This window comes from Euleptes europaea, chromosome 10 (genome assembly GCF_029931775.1).
Source record: "Euleptes europaea isolate rEulEur1 chromosome 10, rEulEur1.hap1, whole genome shotgun sequence".
Taxonomy (NCBI): Eukaryota; Metazoa; Chordata; class Lepidosauria; order Squamata; family Sphaerodactylidae; genus Euleptes; species Euleptes europaea.
In genome coordinates this window covers 28,406,427-28,419,257 of record NC_079321.1, presented here as the reverse complement: position 1 = coordinate 28,419,257, position 12,831 = coordinate 28,406,427, and the positions used below count along the sequence as shown (strand labels likewise).

At 43.1% G+C, this 12,831-nt stretch overlaps 1 protein-coding gene across 1 annotated transcript in view; it reads left to right on the top strand.

Moving 5' to 3' along the window:
• The window catches only part of GREB1 (growth regulating estrogen receptor binding 1), a 90,366-nt gene that overhangs the window by 41,292 nt on the left and 36,243 nt on the right, over nt 1-12,831 (top strand). Inside the window, exons 5-7 of the mRNA XM_056856704.1 lie at nt 8,165-8,347; nt 8,891-9,034; nt 11,669-11,782. Of these exons, the coding sequence (XP_056712682.1) occupies nt 8,165-8,347; nt 8,891-9,034; nt 11,669-11,782 (441 nt within the window). The remainder of the gene's footprint in view (nt 1-8,164; nt 8,348-8,890; nt 9,035-11,668; nt 11,783-12,831) is intronic.

Sequence of the window (12,831 nt, the reverse complement as noted above, 5' to 3'; positions counted from 1 at the left end):
GTTTCTCTGGATAGCCTACCTCATAGGACTATCGGCAGGATGAAGTGGGGTAAATCCTTTGTGTCTCAACCTGTGTTCTTGGAGGAAGATTGGGGCAGAAATATGATGAATGACTGGATATAGCTTCTATGTTAAAATTAGGCTTTGCAAATGGACAGGATTTTCACCTAAGGTAAACACTTCTTTCAAAGCTGCTAGGCAAAACTGGAATTTTTTTTTTGTCTTAAAAGAAACTAAAATTATTTCATGCACTTCAAGGGTGATCCATCAACTACTCCCCTTGGAAGCTTCAGATACGGTGTGTTTGTGCCATGTTGAATTCTTACTTATTAAGAAAGGAAATGTACTTGCGGTTTGGGTTCTTGTTATCAATATTGCTAGGCAACAAGGATCCTCAGAAGTTGACTCATGAAAGCCCAAAAAATACATCTTGAAGCTTTGTCCAAATAAGTTTGGGGTTTGGGTTTACAACCAGCTTTGTGTGAAGCCACAGTGTATATAACTTCATCTAACAATAACGTATTTTACCATGAGGTCTTGCTGACTTTGATGGGTCACAATACAATTGGCCTGCAGTTGTAAAGGAATTAAGGGGGCTGTAAATCAGGTGTTTGTTGTCATTTAAAAGATACAGGCAGTAATGTTGTACCAGTCAACCCATTCAGTGTTAGCACTGTTAACAGCTCAAGATTCCTTAGGTTGTTAACACAGAGGAAGTAGTATATGTGTTAATTACATGCTAAACCAGAAGAGAAAAGTATAGTAGCAACATTTGTTAATAACAACTAAGGCTTCCCTGTGCATACTTCCCTCGGAGTAAGGCAACTTTCCTGGGAGTAATCCCTATTCAACCCTGTGAAACTTCCTGCCAAGTAAATATCAGAGATTTTTTCCCCTTTAGATCACCCAATGTTCTCAGCTAAGACCCTTGATTAATTTCTTTCACATTATTTTGACTCTTATTTCTAAACATTTTGACCAGGTTTGAACACTACCAACTGAAATAAAGTTTCCCATTTGTGCTCTACTGCTCATTACTCCACTGTTGGGGAATTTTGGTTTTGGTGGCATCATCTTTGCTAAGATGAACTTGCTTATGTGTTGTGGTCTGTCTATTGTTGGTTTCCCTAAAATATCCATGGAATCGGTTTATGAAAAATGGTTTCTTCCCTTACACTGAAACTTTTTTGTTTGTTTGACCATCAGCTCTAATCCACTGTAGGAGAATGAATATATGTATATTATTTGATAGTATCTTGATGCTTTTGACATACTGGGAGGTCTACTCAGAATCCTACTTATATTCAATACAGCTTAATCCCAAGAAAGTATTCTTAGGATGGCTCTGTGTCTCCATTTTACAGCTTGCTTGCTGCAGTTTTCATGTCAGCTTCCTTATGGCGAGTTTCCAAGTCCATGGGAAGATCAAGTTTCTTGAGCTGTATTTTATTTATTCATTTATTTATTTACGAGAATTCTATCCCACCGTTCTGCTCTCGTAGGGCCACCTAGGGGGCTAACAAATGTATCTGTTGTGCCCAGAAACTAGAGTAGCTAGTAAATCAGGCTTCATAGCTTCTTCCAGATAATGTCTATCAGCTATGCTTTGCTACTGTCAATATGTCGGTCTGTCTTGAAATCAGTACATTCAGTGTAAACTCTGCAGACCTACCATTTCTTCTGCTTCACATAACACTCTTTGTACTGAACTGTTATTCCTTTGAAACAGCAGGTAGCTCCTGGACATCCTTTATGTCAATTTATATATTTCCCCTCTCCCTAATCTAACAAAGGTCAGCTCTGAGGAAGGGAGGTTGAGGAATCTCCTATGGGAAGGGTCAGCCCAGACGATGAAACAAGTAACTAAATTTTGTGATGCAATATACAAGATTCGTCAGACAAAGTGGGGGCATGGCAATCTAACCTAAAATAAAGAATGTTATATTAATCTGAGGGTTTTAGCTAATTTATTTATTTATTTAAGAATCATATATCTTTTTGATACTGTATCTTTTAATTCTATTTTGTAATTGATATGAATATTTTAATGGCTTTGCCGTATTAATAAATCTGATTCTATGTCAATTTATATTGCTCTCATAGTGTAAGACTCTGCATTTGTGTTCTTAAGCTAGTGAAGAGCAAGTGTTTGTATTGCTGATCAGTACTTTAATGATTTATGCCTGAATCTTTAGCTCATTGAAGAGGTTAGATTATATCACTACATTAATTGGATAGAATAATTGATCACCCAACCATAATAAAACACAAGTCCAATGATGCCTTAAAGATTTACAAAGTTTATTCCGGCATAAATTTTTGAAAGTTATAAACTCACAATGTATCAGATTAAAGTGGTGTAGTGGTTAAGAGCGGTGGTTTGGAGCAGTGGAGTCTGATCTGGAGAACTGGGTTTGATTCCCCACTCCTCCACATGAGCTGTGGACACTAATCTGGTGAACTGGGTTGGTTTCCCCGCTCCTAGACATGAAGCCAGCTGGGAGACCTTGGGCTAGTCACACTCTTTCAGTCCCACCTACTTCATAGGGTGTCTGTTGTGGGGAGGGGAAGGGAAGGGGATTGTAAACCAGTTTGATTCTTCCTTGAGTGGTAGAGAAAATCAGCATATAAAAACCAACTCTTCTTCTTCTATTAGAGTGTATATCCATAACTCATAAGGATATGCAGTTCATTCATCTGATGAAGATCTGACTCACAAGGGCTCATGCTAGAATAAACTTCTTTAGTCTTTATGTGCCACTGGGCTTCTGTTTAATTGTGACATGACAGACTAATTCACACATGAACACACATGGAGCTGCCTTATGCTGAATCAGACCCTTGGTCAATCAAAGTCAGTATTGTCTACTCAGACCGGCAGCAGCTCTCCAGGGTCTCAGGCAGAGGTCTTTCACATCACCTACCTGCCTAGTCCCTTTAACTGGAGATGCCGGGGATTGAACCTGGGACCTTCTGCATGCCAAGCAGATGCTCTACCACTGAGCCACAGCCCCTCCCCTCTGGAATTCATATTATTCATGGTTGCATGATTATATTTATCATTATGATTTGCTATGAGCTCATTTGCAGACCACTTCAGTGTTGTTGATTATACCTTTACAGGTTTCTTCAGTTACTGTATTATGCATACCTTTTCATCAAGGCCATGTACAGTCTTAGTGGCTGGAATATGTGATGCCTTTTTACTGGCCAAACACAATGGTAAAGTTCACATGACCATCTGGTTTGTTTATGACTATCTGATTGTTGTATATGCTACTTACACCATTATGGCCTTTTCTGCACATTATATTTTTTCAAGTCCACACATTTTTTCTTCTGTTTGGTATTGGAAACTTTCTCTCGTTGTTTATTCTCCGTTGTTTTCCTGAACACTTTTACTGCGATGTTTTTCTTCCTCCATTTCTGAGCCAGCTTCTTTTGAGCATGCAAGCATCTGGAAATGGTATTTATGGGCAAAAACGCATGGTTGCTTTAGCCTCCTTTATTCCCTGTTTCAGCCAGGATTCAGCCAGGATTCAGTATGTGTTTTGCCGAATGTGCGTTCGATCCTGGCTGAATCCTGGCTGAAACAGGGAATAAAGGAGGCTAAAGCGACCATGTGTTTTCGCCCTATGTCTCCGCCCCACCAAACACCCTTCCTTTGTTCACACCCACTGTTTTGCTCATATCCCCTCCCTTCCCCTCCCTCCACCCATTTCCCTCCCTAATTTTTAAAAAATTTTGATGAGGGGATTAGCATTCAAATGCTGGATCATTTGTAGCATGAATGGGAGAATTTCCCCCTCCCCCTTCTGCATTCGATCCAGGGGATTCACAAAGCTTTCTGTGTGTGTTAATGCCCAGATTCCCCCTTTTCTTTCAATTTTCTTTCAAATTAGTGATTTAATATTGGATTGAATGGGTGATAGCTCAATCCAGCGTTAAATCGCTAGTCTGAGCGTTCAAAAATTTTAAGTAAGTAGGAGGTGGGTTCTGCCCTTCTTATCTGTGTGTTTCAAGCACAGTTTCATTTTTCCTGTGCCATCAAAGCTGCTCAAAGAAATTGGGTTTTGAAAGAAAAGGGGGGTAAATCTGGGAATCAGGACTCCATCAGCGTTTCTCTGCAATAACTAATGCTATCCATCTCTTCTGAAAAGCTTATTTTTCTTTCAGCACTTGCGGGCTAGACCTGCGAGAGTAAACAGTGCCACTCTTATCATCTTTCTTCCTTTCCAGAGAATTGCCTTTTGCAGAACTTATCTCCTAAATCACTTGGTTAGGTAGGCTTGGCTAATTTCTCAGAGCAAAATGTAGAGAGAGTGGGGAGGAAGGAGAGTTCAAGGATTCCTTCTGTTATGTTCAGTTCAGGCTTCTTCCACAGAATCCCACAGAATCCTTCCCCCCACACATGGAATACAGGAAGCCCCTGCATGAAAGGGGAGCTTCCACACCACGTTGTTCTCATTCTGAGCACCACTCACATCCCCAGAGCTTTCCCCCTATAAACTGGATTACAAATGTGCGTGTGTTAAGTGCTGCCAAGTTTCATGAACCTGCTTTAAATCCATTTTAAAGGGGACTCTCTGGGGTGGTTGTGCTGGAGGGGGGCACACAGCTAGACTCTGCTTTCACAGTAGAGTGGGGCAGCTTACTTCTTTGCACCATCCTCTTTAGCCCTTTAAGGGGATTTCCCCCCTTTCCATGCTGATCCCTGCTGTAGTGTTACAGTGTGGCTTGGTGGGGAAATGGGGGGTTCAGCTGGACTGCAGGAGGTCTGGCACAATCACTCCTGTGCTTTTGCACAGGCACAATGGTAGGGAAAAATGTGAGTAGGGTCTTTTCCTCATGGTGTTTTTTCGTCTGTTCTGGCCCCATACTGCTTCAGTTTATCCCCTGAATTCCAGCTGCATTTTTGTGCCTTTAGTTTTCACTCCCCCACCCCGTTTTTCTTCCAGCTCATTTGAGACCACTTTTACCCCAATGTTTTTCTGGAAGCTGATTCTGAGTTGGCTTTTTCCTCATGCGTAAAGCTTCTATAGGTTTTCTTTATCCCACTCACCCCCAGCACATTTTTCAATTATTGGACTGTCTTCATTATTAAACCACTCCCTCTCCCCGTATCCCCAAGAGACTTATGAGAGACAGTGTAAGACTGGTTCTCAGCGCAATTAAACACATTAAGTCGAAATCATTGAAGACAGCTATGATCTTCCTCGATGCAGAAAAAGCATTTGACAATGTTTTCTGGCGCTTTATCTCAAATGGGTTGTGGAGACACTTTCCTCAAAGTATTTAACACAATATATTCAGCCCAAAAGGAACGTCTTTTAGTTAACGGTTGTCTATCAGCAGAATTCAATATTGCAAAAGGCATCAGACAAGGCTGTCCACTTTCGCCGCTTCTATTCGACTTATCAATGGAGGTTTTCGACAATTATAAGAAATGATTTTAACATCAAGGGACTCAAATTTGGAAAAGAACAACATAAAATTAAAAAGCTAGGCATATGATGTTGTATTAATCTGTCCCAAAACCCAAAGGGCACTTCCATATGTGCAACATCATATTATGGAATTCGCAAAGTACTCAGGTTACAAACTAAACAAAGCAAAGACGAAGATATTGACATTTAATACTACAAAAATTGACTATATGTATATCAAAGAAACTACAGGATGCCAAATAACGAAAGATTCACTCAAGTACTTAGGCATCAATATATCGTCACAAAACAAGACACTTTTTAAAATGAACTATACAAAAAACTAGGGATAAACATCCCAAGAACAGAAATATTACATTGGAAAGAGCGGACCTCTTACAAGGCTTCCATAAAGCCTTATGGAACCCTACGGCAACATTGCAATCAGGTAGAATCTCCGAAGATTGCGATATCAAGTCGGCGATCCTGATAACACTCATGACAACAGCACCCTCCCTCATCTAGCCCATCACTGAATTTAGGCCCTTTAAACGAGAATCCAGTGCTTCACCTGGATAAGATGAATAGAAGAAATAACGTAGGCTGATCAAATCCTTAGTAAGAGTTCAGGTACAGGAACCATTATAAGAACTGGCCACTAATGGGCATGATATTTCTATATTTACTTACTAAAAACACACATAAGCTTGCAGGTCCAGAAAATGACTATACAAATCCATGTTTTTGTAACAAATTCCAAATAATAAACTGCATGTATGAAATGTAGTTCATGAATTTCTGAAGTATAAGACTATTCTGACATTACATTTACAAAATTTGAATGGGGAAATGTAGCTTCAGAAGCAGCTCTGATTTGGAGAACCCACGTTTAAAATAATAAAGAGCCGTCACACGGTTTTTCACGGCTACTTTTCTTGTCCTTGGCCTCTGTCCTCCAAATGTCAGATGTGGTCCAGCAGAGTCAGCCAAATGTAATTAACATAGACTGCTGAACCCTCATCAGATTGTAACAACCTTCGGTCACTATTGATGTGGGCTGGCTTTGAATGGATGACCTAGAGGTGAAAGGCCTTTATCCGTCAGACTACAAATATTGATCTCTGGCCATCTCATGGACTCAAGCTTATGACAGAGATAAATTGAGACACCTTCTGGTTAGTTTGGCTGCCCTGACCTTTGTCTTATCTACAATGTGTATGGAAAACCTGTTTTATTTAGTTTGCTTACCAAATGAGCAGTCCTCCTTTATTGTGTTTTAAGCCCAGGTGCTTGTGTGTAACAGTCATGGAACACAGTGAGCATTTATTTGCTGAACTATTGGTAAGGTTAGCATGGTGTTTTGATCTGTGAGTGGGATAGCTTTAGCATAGTGAAGCTACACTGAATTCTCACCCAGGGAAATTTTGAGAGGGAGAGGAACTGGGAGGGGGCAGTGATGTTTTACAGCTCACCTTTTTCACGAGCTGTTCAGGCAGGGGCCTTGGCTCAGTGGTTGGGTATCTGCCTTGCGTGAAGAAGGTTCCAAGTTCAACCCTCACCATCTCCAGTTAAAAAGATTTTGTTGTAGCTGCTCTGAAAGACCTCAGCCTGAGACACTGAAGAGCCACTGCCAGTCAGAGTAGGCAGTAGTAACCTCGAGAGATATCTGAAGAAGTGAGCTGTGGCTCACGAAAGCTCATACTCTGCCAGACATTTTGTTAGTCTTTAAGGTGCTACTAGACTCTTGCTCTTTTCTACTTGATAGACCAATGCGTAAGTATAGACTCAGTGTAAGGCAGTATCATCTCTAGGTCAGTGTCACCTCTTCATATGTGTATTTTCACCTGTTTATAGCTATTTCCCTTAATATAAACGCTTGGTCCCATGTTATATGAATAGACACTTTCCCCTGAAGTGACACCAGCCAATCTGAGGTTATGGGGGGTAACATAGTAACATCACTTCACATGGCCAGGTAATAGGGTTGCCAGGTCCCTCTTTGCCACTGGCAGGAGATTTTTGGGACAGAGCCTAAGGAGGGTGGGGTTTGGGGAGGGGAGGGACTTCAATACCATGGAGTTCAATTGCCAAAGCGGCCATTTTTCTCCAGGTGAACTGATCTCTATCGGCTGGAGATCAGTTGAATTAGCAGGAGATCTCCTGCTACTACCTGGCAGTTGGCAACCCTACCAGTTAAGTTTAACAATATGACAACCTACAAAGCTATGTCAGAGTGAGAATGGGAGGCATGAACCTCATTCTGCAACTGTGCCGCTCCTGGCTGCTTCAGATCTATTCTCCCCCTTCAGGAACGGGCTGCCCAACAATCTTGTGAGTAGGCCTTGAATTATCCTGGTCCCCACTGGTAAAGTCTGAAGCGTGTAACTAAGCTTTTGGCCATTGGGTCACTTCTGTGACATCAATTCGTCATTCTTTCCAGTCCTTCCCACTCTATTGATCTGTCTGTCTGGCAGTCTTAACCAAACAAAGAAATGGGATTTCCATCCCTCTCCAGTATGTCACTAAAATCACCAGAAGGAGATTGGGCCATTATTAGAAGTAGACATTTATTGAGAGAAATCTGACACCCAAACAACATTTTTATGTCTTTTCTCCTGCAGGAAAGAAAAAGTTTAGACTGACTACATTCTTTTACACCCAGCTCAAACAACCTGAAGTGCATTAATGGTGCTATTTTTACTTATCTCTCCCAATCTCTGTATTGTTTATTTCATCAGGTTTCTCTGGCAATTGTGTTGGCTGCAACAAGAAAGGCTTCTGCTACTTTACCGAGTTTTCCAATCACATCAATCTTAAGATGACCACTCAGCCCAAGAAACAGAAACACTTAAAGTATTATCTGGTCAGGAATGCACAGGGAACTCTGACCAAAGGATCTGCAATCTGCTGGAAGGGGGCAGGTGAGATAACAAAGCTGTCTCATTAGAGCTCTGGGTTTCTTTGGGAAGATTTAGATTATTGCAGATATATGACTCCTTAGAAATCAATCTAAGGTGGAAGGGATAAATGAAAACTGTAAAAACCCAATAAAATGATCAATGAATACAGGCATCTGCTACTAAAGAAGTAACAGGCTGACTTCAGAAGCAGCCCCTTGGTTGTTAACAGAGGCAAAAGATGAACACTTGCCAAATTGCACTGTTGAGGTTATGAGTCTCACTCATGCTAGATGTGTGTCTTCCAAACGTTAACCGTCTTGCCCACTGTGGCTACAGCATTTACTCCACTCCTCTGAATGAAATAGTGTGAAGCAGAGGAGCACAGTGTGCAATAGTGTGAAGCAGAGGGGCACAGTGTGCAATAGTATGAAGCAGAGGGGCACAGTGTGCAATAGCATGAAGCAGAGGGGCACAGTGTGCAAAATCATACAAAAGATTTACAGGCATCCGGTGAATCAAACAGTTCTCACTAGTCTAATTCATGCCATTTGCTTTTTATTTAAGAGTTCAGAAGCCGTCGGTCCTCATCCATCGCTCGTTCCAACACCTTGTTCCAGCCTCCAGAGAATACCAGCTCCTCAGTAGCTATTGTAAATGAACCAGTTCTAGCAGCACATCCCATTGTTCAAGCCGGGACACACCAGATGGGTAAATAAGGCTTAATGTGGTATTCTGTCCTCTTCTTTCTGTGCATGGAAATATCAGAAGCCTGGGTGGGCAGATATAGACAAAGCATAACTATGCTGGAAGACCAGGATGTACAAGGATGTCAGAGACGCACAGGGGGATTCCCAGGTTCATGCGTCAGTTTTTACTGTTAGAATCAGATACGTGAAAACTAGTGCCAGGAAAGTAACATGGGACAATCCCAATGGTAAGGCTGTTTCCCCACATTTGTTTTGGGGACCAGATGATTGCCAGTCAAATGGGTATAGGACCAGTATCAAGTGAATGTGTGCGTGATGAGTAATATGAAGTTTGGCCATGTGTGGTACTTATGCTACCCATGCAAAAGCATCTCTGCATAGGCAAATCACATGGCTCATGATGGCACAGGGTTAGGCAGTTGTTTGGGCAGTGACTGCAGTTTTGAATATGGCATAAAGTGTGACATGGTTTGTTTTCAGTGGTGATAATAGTACCATTCAGATATATGCCTGGCTGAAGGATGTGTTATTGTGCGCACATAGTAAGAATACCAGGTATCTCAACAAAAGCCAACTTGCTATGTCATCTGTTGATGAATGTGTAGTCCCCCCCCCCCAAGTTATCCATTAATTATTATTTAAAATGAATGTCACAGTCCAGTTCTTACAAAGCTTCTTTAGCAGAGAGCTCAGCAAGCTGAATAGAATTTGCTGTAATGGATTGCTGCAAACTGTGGGATTGGATCCAGCACAAGGATTGCACATCTTACCCACTCCCTCCCCTGCCCTCAGCCCTTTCCAACTCCAGAAGAGTCCATTTCTGGTTTGTCGGATCAGTGTGGAGCAGAGCCGTAACTGGGGGCGGGGGGCGGGGACGAGGAGGGCAGCCACCGCCCCTAGGGCATGCAGAAAGGGCAGCAGAACTGCCTCTCCTACCTGGCCCACTCCTCCTGTAGGAGAGACAGTTCTGCTGCCCTCTCTGCATGCCGCAGGGGCAATGGCTGCCCTCCTCGTCCTTCCCCCCCAGCTACAGCCCTGGTGTGGAGTAATCAACATGTGGGTTCTGCAGAGACATATGGAAAGGGAGCACTCTCTTCCTACTTCTCCCTGACCCATGTCCAGGAAGATCTCATGACCTGGGAATTAACTTGTGTTGGAAAGAGCTGATCAGGGGAGGGGAAAGTGGGGAAGACCCATAACTGTCAGCATCTTCTGCTGCCAGATCACTGGGTCCAAGCCCACGTATGTATACTTGTAACCGAATCCCACTAAATTCAGCGGGACTTACTCCCTAGTAAGCGTGCATAGAATAATATAGATAACAAATGGGTTATTTTTGTACTAATGGTAACTCACTAAGACAGGGGTGTCGAACTCATTTGTTACGAGGGCCGGATATGACAGAAATATTACTTGGTCTGGCCGGGCCTCGCCAGCCCAGATTGAGAATGGGGGGTGGCCTGCCTCTGCTGGCGAGCCCACAGTGAGCTCACCAGCCCAGATCAGGACTAGGGGTGGTGGTGGCTGCCTCAGCTTGCTTGCGGGCTAGATAAGAGCTCTCAAGGGTCCAGATCTGGCCCACAGACCGTATGTTTCACACCCCTGCGCTAAGATATGGAGTACGGTAATTGTTATGGTAAAAAGTCACATAAATAAATGCTACAGGATTAAAAAACAACAACAACCTGGTACAATGCCACTGTCAATAATATATAAACTCTGTCAACATTCACTGACACTGGGGGTTACCGTACTTTTTATTCCCAGCGATGTATTAAGAGTTTGAAAATGTTATAAAAAACAGCGCTTTAAAAGGGTTTTTGGACGCCACGGCTAATAAATGGTTGGAAGACGTCTTCACAGCTAAAGGGGCCAAACAAAGTGCGAACATTATTTTTTATAACGTTTTCAAAGCCTTAATACATCGGTGGGAATACATAGAAAGTGCGAACAGTATGTTTTATAACATTTTCAAACTCTTAATACATTGCTGGGAATACAAGTGCGGTAACCCCCACTGTATTGTTATATATAACACCGTAGCATCAATGCCAGTGAACTCTGAAACAAGAACACCAAGGGATCTGAGTCATCTTAAAAGGTTTATAAAGGTATAGCAATATAAGCTCCTTTTTTGAGATACATGCACACTGCAACTGTGCCATCCTAAGCAGAGTTACACCCTTGTAGGTCCATTGATTTCTGGATTACTCTTCTGGAAAATGAAATGTGAGTAAAGGCATCGTTGCCCCATAGCTGGGACAATTAAAAAGCGATCACACAATGCATTGGTTCTCATAGTACCATTCATATATACATTCTGGGCTGAAAGATGTATAACAGTAAATGCTTACTAGGCGTACTAGGCCTTTCAAGAAAACCCGGCTTGTTCTATCAACAAACAGAAGATTTCCAGCCGGGAACAAGTAAGCAATGATTGTTGCTTCTTGTTCTATTAATGTATTTGCATTCTCTCACGTGGGATGTTTGGCGGAGACGACTCTAGTGAGTTCAGTAGAGATACTCTATGAGACACTGAAAGAAAAGCTGAAGGCAGGTTTGAACCCACCGTGTTCTGTACTGTAAGCTGTTCAATGTTTATATTTCCAATTTCCATTCCTTTTTATTCTCTCAGTATCAGACCACCTCCCATCAACAGTATGTTACCCGGTTTACAACGGCAAAGACTCTCCCCAGCAGCATTCAGTGAAAAGCAATTTATCGTCTGTGACAAGACCATCAGTATTAGGTATCTTCTTCTGAACTGACTGTAAGATTTACACACATGTCCGGGGACCTTTGCCTGGCTCAGACACAGACCCCCCCCCCCACCATGAATGAAGGGCTGAGATGCCCTAACCCAGGGTTGGGGAACATTTTTTCCACCAAGGGCCATTTGGATATTTATAACATCATTCATGGGCCATACAAAATTTAAAAATTAGCCGACTAAGCCCCAAGCAGGCAGCTGCCCCAGATGACCACCCCCAGCATGGGCAAGCAGGCAGGCATTCAGCCGGTGGTGCACTCGCCCACCTGGTGGCACAGGATGGTCTGTTGCACCAGCTGGGTGTAGCTGTCCAGCTGAACTCCAGAGTTGCTCCTGCTCTGCATGTTCGAGGCCGGATTCTACAGCCGGCTCCTGCTACCTCCTCTTGCAGGGATGAAATGAGGACACACTGGCTAAGAACTCCCCCCGCCGCACATTCTGGCCCTGCCCCCTTTAACCCCTCCATTGTCGCCACTTCTGCCCCCAGCCCTCTCACAATACAGAGGGAATATGTTTCTCCATGGCCTGGGTGGGAAAGGGTTAACACAGTTTCTTGGGTGGTCCTAGCAGCTCCATAGCTAACGACACTTCTGCAAGGGGGAAAAAAGGTTCATTTTCTCGGCAAAACAAACTCACATCTGCCTTGAATAGAGGCTATTCCTGTCCGAGGGAGGGGGCGGATCACCAGACTTAGATCCTTCTGAGCTAGAGATCTGCCAGGACCCACAAAGGGCCAGACCAAATGATTTCGCGGGCTTTAAACGGCCCCGAGCCTAACGTTCCCCACCCCTGCCCTAACCCATTGCAGGGAACCCTGGCCTCTTATTTGGAGAGATTTCCAGCTAGTACCCTATCTACCAATAATATTCCCCGTCCCTAATTGCCGAGGTGCTTAGAGTGGTATCAGGGGCAGGCCAGGACTTTAAAACAGCTTAGGAGCAATGCAGGCCAAACTGCCCCTGTAATGCTGGCAAGACCACTAGGGTGCCTGACTTCTGACTGCCATTAGCTTCCTGGGAACTTTCCCT